The sequence below is a fragment of the Mirounga leonina genome, unplaced genomic scaffold (assembly GCF_011800145.1).
Source record: "Mirounga leonina isolate KUSES-001 unplaced genomic scaffold, KU_Mleo_1.0 Mir_200, whole genome shotgun sequence".
In the NCBI taxonomy this organism is placed as follows: Eukaryota; Metazoa; Chordata; class Mammalia; order Carnivora; family Phocidae; genus Mirounga; species Mirounga leonina.
Genome location: NW_023270503.1, coordinates 28,885,623 through 28,907,818, shown reverse-complemented (window position 1 = coordinate 28,907,818; position 22,196 = coordinate 28,885,623). Strand labels below are relative to the sequence as shown.

At 45.7% G+C, this 22,196-nt stretch overlaps 2 protein-coding genes across 8 annotated transcripts in view; both read left to right on the top strand.

The window, feature by feature from the left end:
• Window positions 1-15,584, top strand: part of GPATCH8 (G-patch domain containing 8) — a 118,786-nt gene extending 103,202 nt beyond the window's left edge. For all 6 annotated transcript variants that reach the window (XM_035027284.1, XM_035027288.1, XM_035027287.1 and 3 more), the window contains 2 exons: window positions 6,408-6,538; window positions 9,412-15,584. In XM_035027284.1, coding sequence (XP_034883175.1) covers window positions 6,408-6,538; window positions 9,412-13,300 — 4,020 coding nt within the window. In that variant the 3' untranslated portion in view covers window positions 13,301-15,584. The remainder of the gene's footprint in view (window positions 1-6,407; window positions 6,539-9,411) is intronic.
• A 3,307-nt stretch (window positions 15,585-18,891) lies between these two features.
• Window positions 18,892-22,196, top strand: part of ITGA2B (integrin subunit alpha 2b) — a 15,564-nt gene continuing 12,259 nt past the window's right edge. For both annotated transcript variants that reach the window (XR_004683238.1, XM_035027290.1), the window contains exons 1-4: window positions 18,892-19,485; window positions 21,424-21,545; window positions 21,640-21,737; window positions 21,845-22,010. Coding sequence is in view for 1 of the 2 variants with exons in the window: in XM_035027290.1 (XP_034883181.1) it covers window positions 19,166-19,485; window positions 21,424-21,545; window positions 21,640-21,737; window positions 21,845-22,010 (706 nt within the window). In the remaining variant the exon portion in view is untranslated. The remainder of the gene's footprint in view (window positions 19,486-21,423; window positions 21,546-21,639; window positions 21,738-21,844; window positions 22,011-22,196) is intronic.

Genomic DNA, 22,196 nt, shown 5'->3' with positions numbered 1-22,196 from the left:
ATATATATATATTTTTGAGAAAGATAGTAGATGTATTCCTAGTAGATTATACTCAATCAAATATAAAAAAACCTTACAGCATCAATTTTTGTTACAAAAGAATAACAACAAAAGATGCAAAAAATATTTTATTAATCCAGACCCATATTTTGTTGTTAGGGAAAATTATGTGCAGATGTATCTTTGTCTCATTCATTCCCAGGTCAAACACAGTGCCATTCCATGCTATTCATACTCCACATTGTTGATAATGTGGGCAGATTTATCACCCACATTAAAAACCTGTTAAGATTTACCAGATTCTCATTTCTCTGGTTTAATTTTTTCAGAGTTGGACATGGAGCAGGAGTTTGTGCCTGGAGTAGACATTTTGCTGCCCACACAGTGCTATGTAGGCTGTGTTTTAAGAACTGGAGTGTCATTTACATTGAAGTGGTCTTTAGTCCAAAGAGCCATAGTTACGTAGTTGGGTATTTCAAGTGCTGGATTTTTGTTAAGGTCTGTCTCCCCCTGTATTGGTCTTTTGGGAAATTTAATGGAAACCCCAGCTGCCATGTGATTGAGAATCAGTGAGAAATGGCCATTTTGTTTTGTGCTATAAATGTATACTTTCTTGGGAACATGCTATTGGTTTTTCAGACCAGAATCTTCAAACCCTTTCATTTTGAATGGTGTTCAGTCTCCCTTTTCCTTGAATGAAATATTGTCCGGCTAAAAATGTGTTACATGGTTTAAATATTTATTAATAAGCATTAATAGGTCAGTGAAGAAGCAAAGTTATTAACAATACTTCAGAAAGCATACTTTATAATTTTTGGAGATAAGGTCATAGTTGCTTTGGAGTTTACCTTAAATGATTAATTATATCCACTCAGATCAGTCTGTGTCCCAGTTTGGATTCTAACTTGAATTTTTATGTATGAAATGAAATTTGCTCAGCCTTTCAAAACTTTCTGGGTTAATGACACATCGATAATATTTGGTCTCCTTACATAAGCCCTCTCTCTGACAGGCAGGTATTCTCTCTTCTCTGTTCTCACCTTGAAGAAGTTATCTGAAGTTGTGTTCCTCTTTAGAATTTAAGAGGAAAGTAAAAGTATAGGACACAGAATTTCATATGAACATTCAGTTGCAAATGAGCCAGGCTTTTGGAATAAAATAGCCAACTTTGGAAAACCTGATTCTGAATTAGGGACTTTTACCTTTACAAAAATTACTTTTTATATAGGAATTGAGAACTTTCTGATTCATATCTTTTTTTTTTTTCTATTTGGCCTAATTATTTATTTATTTTTTTTTTTTTTTAACGTAATCTCTAGGGGTGCCTGGGTGACTCAGCTAAGCAGTCTTACTCTTGATTTTGGCTCAGGTCTTGATCTCAGGGTTGTGAAATTGAGCCCCATGTCAGGCTCCACGCACAGTGTACTAGCCTGCTTAAGATTCTCTCTCCCTCTCCCCCTCTCTCTTTCTCTTTCTAATAAAATAGTAATAAAGTAATCTCTACACCCATCATGGGGCTCGAACTCATGACCGCAAGATCAAGAGGGGCATGTTCTACCGACTGAACCAGCTAGGCGCCCCTGGCCTAATTTTGTCCAGAAGTAAGGGGCTTAATTAACATTTTAGGCTGTTTGATTCTCTAAAGAATGAGACTTCTTGGGGTGCCTGGGTGGCTCAGTTGTTAGGCGTCTGCCTTCGGCTCAGGTCATGATCCCAGGGTCCTGAGATTGAGCCCTACATCAGGCTCCCTGCTCGGCGGGAAGCCTCCTTCTCCTTCTCCCACTCCCCCTGCTTGTGTTCCTGCTCTCGCTATCTCTCTCTGTCAAATAAATAAAAATCTTAAAAAAAAAAAAAGAAGAATGAGACTTCTTGGGGCGCCTGAGTGGCTCAGTCATTTAGGCAGACTTCAGCTCAGGTCATGATCCTGGAGTGCTGGGATCAAGCCCTGTGTCGGGCTCCGCTCAGTGGAGAGCCTGCTTCTCCCTGTGCCTGCCGCTTCCCCTGCTCGTGCTCGCTCTTTCGTTTGCTCTATCTCAAATAAATAAAATATTTTTTTTAAAAAAGAAGAATGAGACTTCTTTACTGGATGAGATTAATAGCTACGAAGACCATGTATATTATATTAAGTTGACAATGTCCCTAGTAGAGTTATGAAAATATTTCATATCAGGGGTGCCTGGGTGATTCAGTTGGTTAAGCATTCGACTCTTGATTTCAGCTCAGGTCATGAAATCAGGGTTTTGAGATCAAACCCTGCCTCAGGCTCTGCAATGGATGTGGTGCCTACTTAAGATTCTCTCTCCCTCTCTAAAAAAAAAAGAAAGAAAATATTTCATATCAAATTTTCTACAAATGGTAAAAAAAGTTATTTGGGGGAAAATCAAGGATCCGGTGTTTAAGCCAAATTATTCACCAGGCATTAACCACTTTCTGTAGACTTACTACTGTTCCATGCACGTTAGGGTTGATTACAAACGTCAGCTGAGCCTCATGTTGAGTGTAGAGATTACTTAAAAAATTTAAATTTAGGGGCGCCTGGGTGGCTCAGTCATTAAGCGTCTGCCTTCGGCTCAGGTCATGATCCCAGGGTCCTGGGATCGAGCCCTGCATCGGGCTCCCTGCTCTGCGGGAGGCCTGCTTCTCCCTCTCCCACTCCCCCTGCTTGTGTTCCCTCTCTTGCTGTGTCTCTGTCAAATAAATAAAATCTTTAAAAAAATTTTTTTAATTTAGGGGCGCCTTGTGGCTCAGATGGTTAAGCGTCTGCCTTCGGTTCAGGTCATGATCCCAGGGTCCTGGGATCGAGCCCCACATCAGGCTCCTGGCTCAGCAAGGAGCTGCTTCTCCCTCTCCCTCTGCCTCTCTCCCTACTCATGCTCTCTCTCTCTCTCTCTCTCTGTCTCAAATGAATAAATAAAATCTTAAAAAAAAATTTTTTTAATTAAAAAAAGTGGGGGCTCTGGGGCTTCTCCCACTCAGCCTGCTTGTGTTCCCTCTCTCGGTGTCTCCCTGCCAAAAAACAAATAAAATCTTTAAAAAAAAAAAGTGGGGGCTCAGCTCTGTTGGTAGAGCATGGGACTCTTGATCTCGGGGTTATGAGTTCGAGCCCCACATAGGATGTAGAGATTACTTTAAAAATAAATAAAAATAAAATTTAAAGAGATCAGCTATAGTCTGTGCCCCAAATTAAAAGGGAAAGACAATATTGAACAGTTTTGACATACAAAGTGCTTTATATTTATTTTGACACTTACACTCATAAATCTATTGCCAGAATGGCTCTATTTTTCTAATGCGGGAACTGGAGCTTAGAGAGATGAAATCACTTGGCTGGTGATTAATGAATTTGAACACAAGTCTTTCTGACTCTGAAACTACGCACAGACTGCCTTTCTGAAGGGCAGGAATAAGTATAGTCAGTGCAAAGTATGGTGGTTGCTAGATGAGTGCTTGACAAAGTACTAAGATAAGACAGTTCAGAAAGAAGAAAAATTTATGAGGTATGAGTAGAGACTTTGTGAGGGGAATTTAGTTTGACCTTGGGTAGAAAGGAAAGACTTGGAATTAGGAATCCATTTTTATTATCTAAATGCCCTCATCTGAGAGAAAGACCTCAAACATACATTCTGAGTTTGGGAGAGTTGCCAGGCCCTATCTCTAAGGTTTGGGTTAGAATTCTGGGGTTCCCAGTTTTACATTGAGACCCCAGACTTTAAAGTGTGTAAAGGTGGGGCGCCTGGCTGGTAGAGCATGTGACTCGATCTCGGGGTTGTGAGTTTGAATCCCACGTTGGGTGTTTAGATTACTTAAAAATACAATCTTTTAAAAAATAATAACAGGGGCGCCTGGGTGGCTCAGTCGGTTAAGCAGCTGCCTTCGGCTCAGGTCATGATCCTGGGGTCCTGGGATCGAGCCCCAGGTCCAGCTCCCTGCTCAGTGGAGAGCCTGCTTCTCCCTCTCCTTCTGCCTGCCACTCTGCCTACTTGTGCTCTCTATCTGTCGAATAAATAAATAAAATCTTTGAAAATAATAATAATAATAAATAAAGTTTGTAAAGGTGATTTAAGAATGTTTGCTACACCCCATATAGGTGTATAGCTTTGCCTAGAATGGGGCTGCAACTCGGATTTGTTTTACTGATATCATCCCATTTTCTTCCCTCCCTATCTCCAGTTATGTTGTGGTAGGAATTTGAGATAGGGCATCTTCAGGATGATGTGGACATAGTTTTATCCCTTCAACTTCAGAGTTGCACCAAGTGGTTGCTGAATGATTGGAAAGTTGAACCTGTGTCTGACTTAGCCTGGAAACTCCAGGCTTTGATAAAATGCTCATTCTTTTAAACAGTGTCCTTTAAGGGTAACCCTTTCGGGTCCTCTCCCTCCTCAAGAGCTTTGTACTATGACTTTTCTGTTGTTCAATAAACCTTGCTTTGCTGCCCTCCAAAAAAAAATAATTAATAATAATAATAATAATAAAACAGTGTCCTAATTTAGTTTGCGAAATAACTCCTAAAAGTAATGAAATATTTGTAAGAAGGAACGAAATGAGGCTCAGGGAGATTTTGCAGGCCTATGGGGTGGCTAGAGAGAAGATGGCAGATATGAGAAAAACACGTTCTATTTAAATTTTGGCCAGAAAACTTGGTAAATGTTTGGCGTAGAAAAAATCTAGGTTTGTAGCCTGAAATAAATCATATAATAGTCCTGACAGGCTCTTTCTGCCTCATTCTCCTTGAAAGGAGGAAATTGGAATTCATATTTATTCAAAATAGTTGATTCACCATCTTGAAGTGGTTTTTAAAAAGTCCAAAATTGTGGATAGTCGGCTTTAGTAAAATATTTTGCCGGCTGTTGGTTACTTGAACATTCCTAAAATAAAGGTAAATGAAAATAAGATAGACTGTTTTTAGGTAGCAGTGGTCTTTCCTAAAGTTCTATTAACTGTCCTTCCTGAATGCAGATAGGTCTATTTATCTAGGAGAGATTATTACTGTGTCAGTCTATGTGTATGTACACATATATGTGTTGTACAGGGGCTTCCCTTCTCCCCGACCCTTTCAGAGTTGATGGCTTTGTCCCTGATTGTTCAGTATAATAGTTTGCAGATTCACTAAGAGAGCCTGTGTAGTAATGCTTGCTTTATTTTTTTTTTCTCTTCCACTCTTGTTTTATTTTTACTTTTTTTTTCTTTGTGATGTGACATTTTCAGCTGATGTATTGAAAGCAAATCCTTCTAATTTGGGAGCCCAGATCACAAGAGTGAGTTTTTCTACTAGTGTCTTTAGCTGTATATCTTTTTTGTGTGTGTCTTTTCACCCTTTTCCCCCTCCCAATTCAAAAGTATTCAAAACACATTTCATAAATATTAGATAAGAAAATTCCTCTGTCTGTTGAACATCATGCCTTTCCACAAAGCAATGTCCACTTTATATTGGGCCAAATTCCTTTTCCTAATGCTATTATAAAAGCGTAGGCTAACGTATGTGTTTTGTTTTGGTTTGTTTTCCATATTATCTAGTGTGTTGGAAATAATTTTAGTTCTGTCTTCATTGCAGATATGTCTGGACTTTGTCACCAGTGTGTCATAGCACTGTTCTTTTTTGGTTGTTGTTTTACTTTGTGTTAAGGAAAATTATATAGTAGTTTCTGAGAATGAAAACCCATTCTTTTATCAGGATTTTAAGTAATAAATTCTTTAACTTACCTCTATTCTCCCTCCTCATCCCCTGGATGTTCCTCTGAGGGCCATGAAGGAATGAAAGAGCTATACATATTACTCTCTCATTTCAGCAGACTGACCAGCTGCAAGTGGTCAGACTGGTGAGCTCTGAACATGCGAGCATTGGAAGACGGTTTGTTTGATAGTCACAGGAAAACTGTTCATGCTGAAAAGAAATCATAGCACCTTTTTATGGTGAAATAAAAGTTTTCTATTTGTTATTTTGATTCAAATAACCTCCCATGTAAGCTGTACATTGCTTTTTAAGATCTTACACCTGGGTAATTTTTTGTACTAGCCTAACCCCTTTCTGTTCTCTTTGGCTTGTGTTATTACAGTTTATCTCATGTTCTGTTTGTCTAGTTTTACATCCTGGAGGAGCAGGTGATTAAATAGTCCCTTTTCTTTCCTCCTAGTGTTCTAAGATTTGCTTGTTGCTTCTGAAATCATTTAATTTTGCCCCATAAAGCAAATGGTATGCTGTCCTAATTAGAAATGCAGGTACTCCAAGTGTTTTATCCAAAGTAATCAGCCATTGTGTTTTCAGTTACTGTAAGAATATAACAGTGTGTTCTATGCTAGCAGTGTAACCATTGATTGAAGTAAATACTCTAAAGGCCTTGTTTTCAGGAACCCCAAGTTATTTCAAATCACCCACCCTCTATTCCCTTTTTTTTTTGTTACCCCAGAGATTGAAAGATCTTAAACAGAGAGAGTTTGCTCGAAATGTGTCTTCAAGATCCCGCAAAGATGAGAAGAAACAGGAAAAAGCCCTTCGGCGGCTCCATGAATTGGCAGAGCAAAGGAAACAAGCTGAATGGTGAGGATATTTTCTCTCAGAGGGTTCTATAGATAGTTTTAATCCTTAAATTTAAGAATTATAATCCTTATTAGTAAATCTTTCAAACTGAAAGCCTATCTATTATTGCAGTATAATATACTGATTTTATGAATATATACTTCTGAGTTCATATCCTATCTGTGTGATTTTAGCTATCTAAGTTCTATGCCTCAGTGTCCTTATCTGTAAGATGGGAGATGATAATAACAATTTACTTCTTGCAGTTGTTTTGAGGAGTGATTATCTTTACATCAGAAGTGCCTTAGGGGCGCCTGGGTGGCTCAATCGTTAAGTGTCTGCCTTTGGCTCAGATCATGATCCCAGGGTCCTGGGATTGAGCCCCGCATCGGGCTCCCTGCTCAGCGGGAAGCCGGCTTCTCCCTCTCCCACTCCCCCTGCTTATGTTCCCTCTCTCGCTGTGTCTCTCTCTGTCAAATAAATAAGTAAAATCTTTAAAAAAAAGTGCCTTATAAAAGAGTGCCATAGAAGATGCTCAGTAAATCAATAAATTATATAAATATTGTTTCCATTCTCCAACCTGTTTTATAGAAAAGCACATATATTACAGTATTCTATTTTATAACTAAACAGTACTGGGGCAGAGACTCAAGTGTTGTAACTTCCTTTTAAGTACTATACAGTCCATACTAATCACTGAAACCTAGGGAATTCTATCCATTTATTACTCTGCAGTTTCCTGCGTTCTTGAGTGTTCTTTTTAATCTTCCTTCATGATTCTTGATGATTATCAATTTGGGGGCTGGTATTTAGCCTTAGGTGGAATTTACCCCACCTAGGGCTGAATTTCTAAGCAACTAGACTTTGGGGACCCAGTCTTTGAGCATCTGAGGATTCATGAGGTATGTGCCTCGATCAGAAAGACTTAGGCCCCCATGTTTGTTTTTAATGGCTGGCCAGGACCAAAGGAAGGAACTGGTTATAGTGGAAAGAGAAACTATGACTGTGGCTTTCAAAAGTTCACAGCCAAGTTGGGGCCACAGTTTCCAAGTTCCTGGACTTACCAAGTTCATTTTTGTTTCAGGATCCTTTTTTTTACTTATTTACTTCTCTAGCATTTTGGAGGAAGAAGGAAGGGAGAGAACACATAGTATGAGTTTTGAAACAGAATTAACCAGTGAGCTCTAATGTTGAGTTAAGCTGCCTGCAAACTGGTTCTGATTCCTTCTTTGGCAGCTTTTTGTATCATAACACATTCCTCTTGGGCATTTTGCAAGGGTACCTATTCTAAAAGTATGTACCAGGTCACTTTCTAATTTGGGACATATTTTAATACATGTTTTTCTTCAGAGGTGACTTGTAGTTCTCAGTTTTATAAGTAAGCAGTTAAAAGATGACCAAGTAATCTCTTGGGAGAAGAAGAGGTTTTTGACCCATTATCAGGTATTTCATGGTCCCAGAATTCATGCATGACCCCATAGTAAGTGTTATTAAAGCAATTGACATGGCAAAGACTAAGCAAAAGAACAAAATAAGATCTGTTTTTCTTCAATTTGAGGGTCTTTTTGCCGTGGGGTAGGTTTTGTGACACAGTGTATGTGTCTCTTGCTATCTAAATCTTTTGGGTTCCTATCTTCCATTAGCAAGAGTCTAGATAGCAAGGGATAACCACATTATCCAAATATATTTAGTCTCTGAGTTTAGGACAGCTAGTAGCTAAGGATCAGATAAAAAGGCTTCATCCAAACAGATATCTAATTCTCCTCACTTCTTGAATTTGGCTTGAAAAATACCTCAAGTGGATAGTCCACACACTGAAAAAATTTCAGACATGAAATGAGTTTAAAACACTGGCTTTGAGGCTCCTCCGTGCTCCTGTTTTCAGAGCTGGGAAAGCTTTTGATAGCATCATGATCATTATACAGAAGGCCCAGAAATTACCACAAAACCAAAGCAAATGCTTTGATGTGGTGCCCAAGAAATAGGCACAGACTCTTAGTTTCTGAAACAGACATACTAACCACAGAGTACCATGGAGTAGCATGGTGGAGGTTTCTGACTATGCTAAACTCAGAAAATAATCCACATTTTTTTTTTTAAAGACTATTTATTTGTTTGACAGAGAGAGTGAGAGAGGGAACACAAGCAGAGGGAGTGGGAGAGGGAGAAGCAGGCTCTCTGCTGAGCAGGGAGCCCGATGTGGGGCTCGATCCCGGGACCCTGGGATCATGACCTGAGCCGAAGACAGACGCTTAACGACTGAGCCATCCAGGTGCCCCGAAAATATCCACATTTTAAAAAATAAAATTTGAAAATATGGAGGAAATTAGAGGGTTGGTTTTTTTTTTTTTTAGCTGAGTGAAATACGACCTTTGTGAATAGATGTTCAACCATATGTTTGATGGCATTCTGATGGGTAGGATGTTTTCAGTAAGAAAGAAGAACAGGGATGCCTGGCTGGCTCAGTTGGAATAGCACGCGATGCTTGATCCTCATGGTTGTGAGTTCAAGCCCTACGTTGGGTATAGAGATTACCTAAATAAATAAACTTAAAAAAAAAACACAGTATGGGGCACGTTTACTAGGTGGTGACAAAAGAGTATTTGAACTGTGTGATATAGCTTCACTTTTTAAATTTTAGACGCTTAGGAAGAAATGGTAGTAACTGGCTGGTGCTGGGAATACGGCTAATTAGTAGATGAACAAAATGAGACTTTGCCTAAACTCACAGAGCAAGTTCTCTTTTTAGCACAGGGCTAGGAAACGACCACCACTTAGTGTCTTTGAGGCCACCTACAGTGAATGATGGAACATGAGAGAGAAGTGTTCGACAAGAAGTATGAAATGTACCCCTAAACTTTTTTTGTTTTCCATTTTCCTGAACCATTGTGTAGTGCACCTGGAAGTGGTCCCATGTTCAGACCAACCACGGTGGCTGTAGATGAAGAAGGCGGAGATGATGATAAGGATGAAGCAGCTGCAAGCGGTGGCACAAGCACTGCTGCCTCCTGCGGCCCGGGGTCTGAGTTCCCCACAGATAAAGGAGGCCCTTTCAGTGCAGTACAGATGACTAGTACCCCTGGACTGGCACAGGCCCCTGGCTTAGCCTCCCAAGGCATCAGCTTTGGCATTAAGAATAATCTAGGGACTCCACTGCAAAAATTGGGAGTGTCATTTTCCTTTGCCAAGAAGGCTCCTGTCAAACTCGAATCAATAGCATCAGTTTTCAAGGACCATGCAGAGGAAGGGACCTCTGAAGATGGAACAAAAGCTGATGAGAAGGGTTCTGACCAAGGCCTGCAGAAGATGGGAGACTCTGACGGTAACAGTAATCTTGATGGTAAAAAAGAAGACGAAGACCCTCAGGATGGAGGGTCCCTTGCCTCAACATTATCCAAGTTAAAAAGAATGAAGCGAGAAGAAGGAGCTGGAGCTGCAGAACCAGAGTATTACCACTACATTCCCCCAGCACACTGCAAAGTAAAACCAAATTTCCCCTTCCTACTCTTTATGAGAGCCAGTGAACAAATGGAAGGTGATACTAGTGTACACCCAAAGAACGCCCTAGAGAGCAAAAAAAGCAGTTCTCCCAAGCCTAAAGGCTGTATCAAGGTGGCAGCAAGCCAAGGAGCAGAGAAGACCATTGATGAAGTCTGCGAGCAACAGACGGAAACCAGTGTCACAGAGCCCTCAGAGCCTGGAAGCAAGGCTGAGACAAAGAAGGCCTCAGGAGGGGATGTAAGTGAGCAGAATGTAGAGAGTCCAGGTCAGAAGGTTACAGAGAACCAAATGTGTGAGTCTAACCCTTCTAAAGAAACCTCTCAGATCACCCCAGCAGGGAAAGAAAGCCAGGAGGGACCCAAACATCCTACTGGTCCCTTCTTTCCGGTTTTGAGCAAAGATGAAAGCACTGCCCTCCAGTGGCCATCAGAACTCTTAATTTTTACCAAGGCAGAACCCTCCATTTCATACAGTTGTAACCCTTTATACTTTGACTTCAAACTTTCAAGGAACAAAGATGCCAGAGCTAAAGGGACAGAAAAACCAAAGGATACAGGAGGCTCCTCAAAGGACCATCTCCAAGGCCTTGATGCTGGTGAGCCAAATAAAAGCAAGGAGGGGGGAGAGAATGTAGAACATTCCTCAGGAGGCAGAATGGACGCACCTGCTTCAGGGTCGGCCTGTAGCAGTCTGAACAAGCCGGAACCTGGGGGCGGCCACGGGTCAGAGACAGAGGACACAGGGAGGAGCCTTCCCAGCAAGAAAGAACGATCTGGGAAGTCCCACCGACACAAAAAGAAAAAGAAGCACAAAAAATCAAGCAAACACAAAAGGAAACACAAGGCTGATCCAGAGGAGAAAAGCTCTAAGACAGAGTCTGGGGAGAAGTCTAAGAAGCGCAAGAAACGAAAACGAAAGAAGAATAAGTCATCAGCTCCAGCAGATTCTGAACGGGGACCCAAACCAGAACCCCCTGGGAGTGGTAGCCCTGCACCACCCAGACGGCGGCGGCGAGCTCAAGATGCTTCCCAGCGGAGGCCCCTCCCGGCTGAAGAAGGGGGCAGTGGCAAGAAGGATGAAGGAGGGGGCGGGGGCGACTCCCAGGATCATGGTGGCAGGAAACACAGAGGTGAGCCTCTAACTTCATCCTGCCAGCGAAGAGCTAGCGCCAAACGGAGCAGCCGGGCCAGCCATCGGAGTCGCCCCAGCAGCGGAGAGGAGGACAGTGATGATGCTTCGTCGCACCGGCTGCGCCAGAAGTCTCCGTCCCAGTACAGCGAGGAGGAGGAAGAGGAGGAAGACTCGGGCAGCGAGCATTCCCGGAGCCGCTCCCGCTCGGGCCGGCGCCATTCCTCACACCGTTCCTCCCGGCGCTCTTACTCAAGTAGCTCGGACGCTTCTTCAGACCGGAGCTGCTACAGCCGACAGCGCAGCTACTCCGATGACAGCTACAGTGACTACAGTGACCGGTCTCGCAGGCACTCCAAGCGCTCCCATGACTCTGATGACTCCGACTACGCCGGCGCCAAGCACCGGTCCAAACGGCACAAATACTCGTCCTCGGACGACGACTACAGCCTCAGCTGCAGCCCGTCCCGAAGCCGCTCTCGGAGTCACAGCAGGGGGCGCTCGCGCTCGCGGGGCCGCAGCCGCAGCAGCAGTTGCAGCCGCAGCCGGAGCCAGCGCAGAAGCCGCAGCACCACGGCCCACAGCTGGCAGCGGAGCCGAAGCTACAGCCGAGACCGCAGCCGCAGCACCAGGAGCCCTTCCCAGAGATCGGGTTCCAGGAAGGGCTCATGGGGTCACGAGAGCCCCGAGGAGAGGCGTTCCGGCCGTCGAGACTTCATCCGCTCGAAAATCTACCGCTCCCAGTCTCCCCACTATTTCCGAGCAGGCCGGGGAGAAGGTCCTGGCAAGAAGGAGGACGGCAGAGGAGACGATGGTAAAGGGACGGGCCCACCCTCCCAGAACAGCAGTGTTGGCGCAGGACGGGGGTCAGAAGGTGACTGCAGCCCGGAAGACAAGAACTCCGTCACTGCCAAGCTGCTACTGGAGAAGATCCAGTCAAGGAAAGTGGAGAGGAAAGCCAGTGTGAGTGAGGAGGTGCTGGCCACCCCTAATAAAGCCGGGCTCAAGCTCAAGGACCCCCCACAAGGTTACTTTGGGCCCAAGCTCCCCCCATCTCTTGGCAATAAGCCTGTCCTTCCACTGATAGGGAAGCTCCCAGCTACCCGAAAGCCCAACACCAAGAAATGTGAAGAGTCTGGCTTAGAAAGGGGGGAAGAGCAAGAACAGTCAGAGACAGAAGAAGGGCCTCCGGGGAGTAGTGATGCCCCATTTGGACATCAGTTCCCTTCCGAGGAAACAGCTGGCCCCTTATCAGACCCACCCCCAGAAGAGCCAAAGTCTGAAGAAGCTACTGCTGATCACCCTGTGGCTCCACTAGGCACCCCAGTGCACTCTGACTGCTATCCTGGGGACCCCGCCGTCTCCCATAACTACCTCCCTGACCCCAGCGACGGGGACACCCTAGAGTCCTTGGATAGTGGCAGTCAGCCAGGCCCTGTGGAATCCAGCTTGCTGCCTATAGCGCCAGACCTTGAGCACTTCCCCAGTTACGCACCTCCCAGTGGGGATCCTAGCATTGAGTCGGCTGATGGGGCTGAGGATGCTTCCCTGGCCCCCCTGGAGAGCCAGCCCATCACCTTCACCCCCGAGGAGATGGAGAAGTACAGCAAGCTCCAGCAGGCCGCACAGCAACACATCCAGCAGCAGCTTCTGGCCAAGCAAGTAAAGGCCTTTCCAGCCTCGGCCGCCCTGGCCCCAGCCGCTCCAGCCCTGCAGCCCATCCACATTCAGCAGCCAGCCACGGCCTCTGCCACCTCGATCACAACTGTTCAGCACGCCATCCTGCAACATCATGCGGCAGCAGCTGCCGCTGCCATTGGAATTCACCCCCATCCTCATCCCCAGCCACTCGCCCAAGTACATCATATTCCCCAGCCCCACCTAACCCCCATTTCCTTGTCCCACCTCACTCATTCAATCATCCCTGGCCACCCTGCCACCTTTCTCGCTAGCCATCCCATCCATATCATTCCTGCCTCAGCCATTCATCCTGGGCCCTTCACCTTCCATCCTGTCCCACATGCTGCCCTCTACCCTACCCTGCTTGCTCCACGGCCTGCTGCAGCAGCTGCCACTGCCCTCCACCTCCACCCACTACTTCACCCCATCTTCTCAGGTCAGGACCTGCAGCACCCGCCTAGCCATGGCACATGATTTGGGGGATGGGAGCCCAAGAAGGGCCAGGGAAGGTGACCTGTATATCTTCCCTCAGGGGTGTTGAGCCATTAATACCAGCAAGTACAAGCTGGGATGGGCAGTGTCTGAGAGCCAAAGAATCAAGTTTTGGCTTGCAGGGGTGGTTTTAGATTTGAGGTTTGCTTTGGGTTTTACTATCAGGGATTTTTTTTTCCCCCTTCCCCCTTTCTGTTTGTCCCTTCCTCTCCTGTGTTTCCAAGCTAGGGAACACCAGTAAGTGCTCCTCACCCCTCTGCAGCAACATCTCCAAACTCTCGAGTTTGGATACTCCTCTCCTCCCTCTCTCTACTTTTTATCCTCTGCTCTTCCCTTCTGTAAATTGTAAAACATTTTCTTCCTCTCTGGCCGGCGGTTTGTCCATCTGGTCCTGCCTTCTCAGTGTCTTTGACCATCCCTTGGTGACCTTCTTGCTATCCTGGGTGAGGTGGAAAGGGAGTCTGACCTGGATCCAGATGCTACTCAGGCTGTATTCAATCCACTTCCCACACAGAGCCACACACTTGGCCCTGTTGTCCTCATGTCCCTCATCCCAGAAGAGATATCTGCATATCCCAGAAAAGAAGATCCTATCATGAATAGAAGCTATGCGGAACATAAAGTCGCCCGTGTGCTTCCCCAGAGAGGAGCTCATGTGTCTGAAGGGTGTATTTTCTTCTGTCATGTTGATGTTTCCTTCTTAATTTATAGGATTTTTTTTAAATGTAAAAAATTGCACTGAACTCTATAAACGTAAATGCTGCTTTTTGTAGCTCATATAAAAAAAGGTTCCATATTTGTAGTATACTGCAATAATATTTTTTACATCCAGCTCTTTAAGTGATCCTTGTTCTGGTGGCTTTGTGTAAATATGTTTGCCCTAGTTGAATTAAGAAACTTTAAAGGTTATAAAATGAAAACAAAAAATAAAGTATCTGTTTTCTGCTAGATGCAAAAATGACTAAGCATGTATATTTTATCAAGCTCATGTATTTTTTGAAGTTATGAACTATAAAAATGTTAAAACAAAAAAAAGGAACATTGTTTAACATTTTTTGCTGGGACAAAATGTTTAGTTCATTTGCAGTAAGTGGTGCCCCCAGCACTGGGATTTTTGAACTAATGGGCAGCAGTAAGCTGGGGGTGTCAGAGGGATCCTCAGTTACGACATTTCCCATCATCTGTTATACAGAGAAACAGGAGGGCCCACAGAGGAGGAAGGAGAGATTCGAGAGCTTTATTCTCTGGAAGCAGTGAGATTCAGAGTGGTTTTCCAGGGGGTTTCCTGGGTGCCTTGTTCCAGGCAGTCCATTTGCCTTCCTAGTACTTAGCCCCCTCTGACAATTTTTTTTTTTTTAATGTGCCTTTTGGGATGGCTAGAAACTGAAGTAGAAGTAGACTTGAGGATGATAGAGTTGGGACAGTGTCTTCCTTCTCATGTGGGGAGGTGAGCACACTTACAGATACTGCAGATTCTTTTGCTTCACAGTTTCCATGCTTTCTGCCCAGCCTAGTTTAAGCAGTGAAGACTTTTTTTTTTTTCCCTTTTCTCCCATGACACCTACCAGAGGAAGTACCACCTCAGTTCCTCTTCCTCCTCTTGCCTTTCACCTGGGCTCTCAGACCAAATTAACATACTGACCCATTTATATTGCAGGTCTCATCTTTGGTGTAGTTAGCATTTCCCTACCTATTCCTGTGGCTAGAATTGTTTGGGTGGTCACTGGACAGGAAGAAACAAACCCTACTTACTTGGGCCAAGGCTCTATATTCTGCCTTTCTTCTTAGATTCCCAAAAGAAAAGGGGGTTTGAGTTTATGAGAAGCAAGTGCTGGGCTAACAAGGCTCTTGACTGAGCCTCCTGCCTGTTCAGTGCTCCTCATCTGATTCAGAAGCATCACTTTTGATAGCTAGCACTGGAAAAATGAAATCATCTGTTTGAAGTGAAGGGACTCATTTTTCTTTGCTTTCAGCCCATGTAAATATTTAAATAATACAGTATTAACATTTTTGTGCTGCTTCCTATTAGCTTGTAGATTGAGCCATACTCTGGCTGCCTCTCTACCTTCCTGGGGGCAGTTTTCTTTAACTTTCAGAATAGTGATTTTAAAACTTAAAAAAAAAAAAAAAAGGAAAAACAAAATAACCTATCCTTACTTACAAGCATTACAGATTGTATTTAACTTTATCACATATGATAGAGATATATATGCTGTAAAATTAGGGAAAGGAACTTTCTAATAAACCAATGATTTGTGGAAACTTGGCAGTCTGTTGTGATTGTTGCCCCATCCGTTCAAGCTGGGAAGGGATGGAGTTACGGGCTATAAATAACATTTTGTGAAGTGATCAGGGGATAGATTCTTGTGCACGAGTTGCTTATGATGTTTGGAACTGAGCTTCTCAAGACAGGCTGCCCAAGTAGAGGGGGGAAATTGTGCTGTAGAAGGAAATAATCGTGGTTAATTTTCTTTCAGTCTTAGGTAGATGTCTTGGAATGTGCACCTCCTTTCCACTCTCCCACAAGAATTTTCTTCTGTGTCTCCTTTTTTCCTCAGTTTAGATATATATATAATCTGTGTGGTAGAATGTATGGCACGTAGGTGCTCACTAAATGGGTTTGGAATTTCTGGCTTTGACTTTTAGGATTTGGGATGAACTTCAGGGTGATGGGATTACAAGTCATCTGCCTGGCCTTTGCCTTCCAGATGGAGTTTTGTATACCCGACCAGTCTTCAGTTATTCTCCTTAACCTTTTAATACTACACTGCAGTGTGTGGGAGCTACCTGGTAAAAGGAAATGTGCTCTAATTGTTAGAGCAGATAAAAGCCTCTATCTACTCTTCTGTTTCAAAAAAAAAAAAAAATCACAAAAAGCAGAGAAAGTTTAGCATCAAAAGCTAACCATAGATTTACAGTGATAAGGTTTCCTCTCTCCCTCAGCCTTTCAGGAAGGAGTAGTACAATGTCTCTTTCTTTCCTGTTCTCTCATACAGCTCCCCTTGACGAAAGAGAAGCTGTTCAATTTGAACCTTGGGTTGGATGCTGAGATCTGCCTATTTTCCTAAAATAGCAAAATCCCTGCCCAGAAAGAAGGCATGTTAGGAAATGAAAGTGACTTTCTGAGCAGGCAGGGTGCAGTGAAAGAGGCAGACTGGCCTATAGAGAGTGCTGTTAGGGGGGCATGTGCAGGTGCTTTGATTCCAGTAAGGGTTCTTTCAGCTACCTGCTTCAGCCACCTGTGCTGGCAACATGGACATGCTCCCTCTCCTACACCCTTGATGACTAAATCGGGCCTTGTCAACCATTTCCATTATTTGCCAGAAATACCTTCACCTCCCCTTTATCAGCTCATGTCTGAATTATTGTAGCATTTTCCTGGCTGGGCTCACCAGGATCTAATTCCCTATCCCATGTAAGCTTACTGGCTTTTCAGAATCTGGGTGTGATTCATTTTATATTTACTCCTCAGTAAAACTGTAAGCTCAGAGAGGACGAGAACTGATTCTTACATTTCCTTTTTTTTTTTTTAAGTCCTTTAGAGTGTTTTCCATAGAGTTGAACACATAGTAAACATTTTGACTGTATTTAAATATGAACAAAAAAAATACTAACAGGACTAAACAAGGATTTAGCAAGGAAGCATCAAAGATGATAAAGGATTTTTATATATCCTCCACCTAGCTCAGTGCCACATAGAAATTCAGTAATTATTTTTTTTAATTCTTTTTTTTTTTTAAGATTTTATTTGACAAGGAGGGAGAGAGCAAGTACAAGCAGGGGGAGTGGCAGAGGGAGAGGGAGAAGCAGGCTTCCTGCTGAGCAGGGAGTCCAACTCTCAGGGCTTGATCCCAGGACCCTGGGATCGTGACCTGAGCTGAAGGCAGACGCTTAACCGACTGAGCCACCCAGGTGCTCCAGAAATTCAATGATTAGCGACTTAATGAAGCTTTAACAAAACTTTGGATTCACTGAGGAATTCTAGGACTCAAGGTTGATGGGATGGGAAAGTGGGACCAATGTATCAACACTCCTCTTTCTACTCTCTCAGAAGGGAGATCAACCCAGCTCTGGCTCCAAAGGAACACCCGTGAGAAACCAAACTCTCGAATACCAAACTTCTCTCACTTCCCAAATCTGATCCTTCTAATTCCAATTTTAGCTGATGGTACCACTGTCCTACCAGCCAGCCAGGCAACAAAGCTTTGAATTACTTTGACACCTCCCTACCACATCCAGTTACTAATCTAGTAAGGGATAGGATTTTGAGCTGTGTGCTGAGATGGTGAATTAGGGGAACGGAGGAGCTGAACGGACTCCGGGATGGCACAGGATAGCTGGGCAGGAGGTGCCTGGGTAGCCCAGTCGGTTAGGTGGCCGCCTTCGGCTCAGGTCATGATCCCGGGGTCCTGGGATCGAGCCCCGTGTTGGGCTCCCTGCTAAACGGAAGCCTGCTTCTCCCTTTGCCTCTGCTGGCTCTTGCTGTCTCAAAATCTTAAAAAAAAAAAAAGGAGGGGCGTCTGGGTGGCTCAGTCGTTAAGCCTCTGCCTTCCACTCAGGTCATGATCCCAGGGTCCTGGGATCAAGCCCCACATCGGGCTCCCTGCTCAACAGAAGCCTGTTTCTCCCTCTCCCACTCCCCCTGCTTGTGTTCCCTCTCTCTGTCAAATAAATTTTTAAAATCTTAAAAAAAAAAAAAAAAAAGGATAGCTGGGCAGGATAAGATGGTGGTTAAGTTTGGTTAGAAAATATAGAGTAAAAGGAGGATGTGGCGGTCTTCCTTTACCCTGAGCAGATCTCTTGAATTTCCTTCCTGAGAACCTGCTTTTTTGGGGAAGACCTGCAGTGCCAGTAAGACTTGGCATTCCTCTTCTTGTCATCCAGAGAAAATTACCTTGCCTTTCTGCTCAAAACTATTCTCATTCCACTGTGACTCCATGTTTGCATCTTCCATCCTCAGTGCATGCTCCCATTCAGTCCGTCTGTCAGCAATGCCTACTAGGTGTTGGGCTTTTGGCTAGGCCCTGGGGCCACAGAAAGGAGACTTGCTCTCAAGGGAGTCATGGACACAATCATGTCCATGAATGGACCATGACTAAACAGTGTGATCACTGCTGTGCCCACATGTGTCAACTCCAGAGTGCCAGCCTGAGGAATCGAGGGAGGCTTCCCCTAGGCAATGACCCCACTAGAATCAAGTCTTGATTGGACAAGAGCTCTGTCACCCAAGAAAGCGTGAGGGTCTGCCTTCAACTGAACTCCTGGTATATAGTCCCAGAGCCTGTGAACCAGAATACCCTGGACTCCACTGTATCCCCACTTCCTTTCCCCTTCACCACCCCTTCACCAGCACCAGCTGCATTGCTGTGACCACACTAAGACTTGGCCTGAGATGGAGGGAGAGTGAAGCAGCTTGCTACACCAATATGGCTGACCAAGACCCTGGAAGGAGGAAGTGGGTAAGTGCCTTATCCAAAAGGATATAGCAGCCTCAAGTCTTATCAGGGGGACAGCAGCTTCCTTCCTCCTTCCTCCACCTCTGACCAAGTCACAGTGGGCCACAGCAATGCAGGCAGCTGTGAGGTGGGGACGAAGAGCTGTAAAACGGCTAGAGTGGAGGTGTACGGACCAGTTCATGGTTATGCTACCCCAAGCAGAAAGGAACGGTGACTTAGACTAGCATGGTGGGAGTGGAAATGTGAAGATTCAGGAGACATAGTTGAGAGGCAGAACCAACAGGACTTGGTGATAAACTACTCTCAGGGAAAGGGAGGAGTCATGGCTTTCAGTCATTAGCATCCACCCCCGGGGTGGCCTCACCCCCTTTCTGGCAATCCAAGAAACCATATGGCTCTTTCCTCTGCCTGCTGCTCAGCAAGTTGGTTCCAGTTTGATAAGAAAAGCCTTCCTGTGGTGGAGACTGAAAGGAAGAGGAAGGAGCTCACCCATTCCTGCCTAGGAGGTTGTGGGAGAAGGAAGATGGCCAGAGCTGTGTGTCCATTTCATGCCCTCTGGCTTCTGGAGTGGGTGCAGCTGCTCTTGGGACCTGGTGCCGTCCCTCCAGCCTGGGCCTTGAACCTGGACCCAGTGCAACTCACCTTGTACACAGGCCCCAATGGCAGCCACTTTGGGTTTTCACTGGACTTCTACAAGGACAACCATGGGAGGTGAGCCTGGGGTGAAGTTTGGGTGTTGGGAGAGAGGATTCCCCACCATCACCACTTCTGTGAACCTCAAGCTCCCCATTTGCTATAGAGGTTGAGCAAAGAGACTTTTAGGCTCTATTCAGAACGAGTTCTTTTGAGGAATACTGGCAGAACTAGCTCAGGTAAGGGTGTCAGGGAGGGGCACAAATGGGAAGGTGGACACCAAAACTACAGCAAGAACAAAGGGAAGATAAAAGTTGATGCCTTATTTTTTCCCTCAAGGATCAGTTGTATGACCCACTCCACCTTGGTCTCCTCCAAATACAGAGAGGAGCACATGTCTGAAATTGACTTGCAAAACTGTCTACCCACTCCCACCTTGCTTTTCTACTCCATGCCTCTCATCCCCATCAAAATTACAGATATTTGAAAAGAAACAATAGAGCATTAATGGCTGGGATTAGTCAGCTGCGAAATCAGACTTCCAAGATGAGAGTCCTGGTTCCTTCTCTTTATAGTAACTACCCTGCACTAGGGACTTACTGTGGTAGCGCTGTGATGCCCACCCCTGGGGATGGCAGGCAGCCCTCAAGTATCTGCCTCTTGGGGGATTTCTCTGCTGAAGAATCACCTCCCCCAAAGTCCCCTTTCCAAGGTGGCCTACAACCAGCGACTGATCAATGAGGAGTGTGGAAGGAGGAGAGAGGTGTGAGGGTGTGATGTTCTCACCTCAACTTGGGACGGCTCTGAAGGGTCCTTCTAGCTCCAGAGCTCCCAGGCTGTTGGCCCATGGCTGTCACTGGGCCTGAATCTGCACCACACTCCTTTCTCTGCCCACTCCTGCTCCTTTCCCTTTTTTTTTTTTTTTTTTTAGTATTTTATTTGTTTATTTGACAGAGAGAGACACAGCGAGAGAGGGAACACAAGCAGGGGGAGTGGGAGAGGGAGAAGCGGGCTCCCCGCTGAGCAGGGAGACCGATGCGGGACTCGATCCCAGGACCCTGGGATCACGACCTAAGCCAAAGGCAGACGCTTAATGACTGAGCTACCCAGGCGCCCCCCCCCTTTTTTTTTAAGATTTTATTTATTTGTCAGAGAGAGGGAGGGAGAGAGTGCACAAGCAGGGGGTGCGGCAGAGGGAGAAGCCGGCTCCCTGCTGAGCAAGGAGACGTGGGGCTCGATCCCAGGACATGACCTGAGCTGAAGGCAGACACTTAACTGACTGAGCCACCCAGGCGCCCCTTTCCCTTTCTTTCTACAGATATTGGCCTCATAGGCATTACTTAAACATCCTGTGAGCTAAAAAAAAAAGAAAATTACAGCATTTTCTTGAGTACTTGTTATATGTTACTTGGTTGGCACTGTGCAAAAATGTCTCTCATACATTGATTTCATTTACTTCTGACATTGGTTGGTATTGTCCCCAATTTATATATGGTAGAACTATGATTTGAACCTAGATCTACTAAGGTCCTCAGTGAAATCAGTACCCTCACTTTAGAGGTGCTCAGTAGCTTCCCTAATTCTTCACCATTAAAACTAGCTCTCAGGAAGGTATCTGGTAACAATCTTAAGTTCTAGGGAGCATGTCAACCCCTGACTTTTGGTGTGGGGCACAAGGGTGAAGGATATGGAGTGTGGATGGTGTGCAGAGCTTAGGAGGTCTTTCTCAGCAAGGATGACAAACTCCTCATATTTAAATGAAACCAAATGGTTATAGTACCAACTTTACCCTTAACTTGCTAGACTACTTTAGGCACGTGGCTTCCCCACTGGGAGACAGTTTCATTGCCCATAAAATGAGAAAGCTGGCCTCCATGGTCTGTGATGTCTCATTGAGGGAAGATGATCCAGTGCCCTCCAAGGCACACAGCTCTTCTGGGTAGTGCTCTCAGCGCAGGCGCCGGGCCATGTGGTACCTCGGGATCCGCACCGCGCTCACCCAGCTTTCCTACGCAGAGTGGCCATCGTGGCGGGCGCCCCGCGAACCCTGGGCCCCAGCCAGGAGGAGACAGGCGGCGTGTTCCTGTGCCCCTGGAGGGCCGAGGGCAGCCAGTGCACCTTGCTGCCCTTCCACCTCAGTGAGTCCAGCGCAAGGAGGGAAAAGGGGGGGGGGGGGCTACAGGGATCGTGGACGGCTGGGCTTCAGCGCCCCACCCTTCTTGTGCCCTCCAGATGATGAGACCCGACACGTAGGCTCCCACACCTTCCAAACCTTCAAGGCCCGGCAAGGACTGGGGGCGTCGGTCGTCAGCTGGAACGACAACATTGTGGTGGGCGCCGCGGAACGGGGCACAGAGAGCAGTCGTGGGCAGGGACACGTGGAGGGGGGCAACGCCGAGTCCCGCCGGTTCCCCACTCTCCTGTGGCCCTGCTCCAGGCCTGCGCCCCCTGGCAGCACTGGAACGCCCTAGAAAAGACCGAAGAGGCTGAGAAGACGCCCGTAGGCGGCTGCTTCGTGGCTCAGCTCCAGAACGGCCACCGCGCAGAGTACTCGCCCTGTCGGGCTAACACCATGAGCCAGGTTTACGTGAAAAACGGCTTTAGTGAGTTCCGCTCTCCGTTTTGTCTCCGCCCACTCACGGCGCCTTAGCTCCGCCCTCAACCTAATTACCCACCCCCACCCCCCGCCGGGCGCCCCCTAGGCCTACTCTCAGTCTGGCATCCCCGGTGGCCCAACTCCTTGGCCCAGCTCCTAGACCCGCCCCGGCCCAGCTCCTAGACCCGCCCCG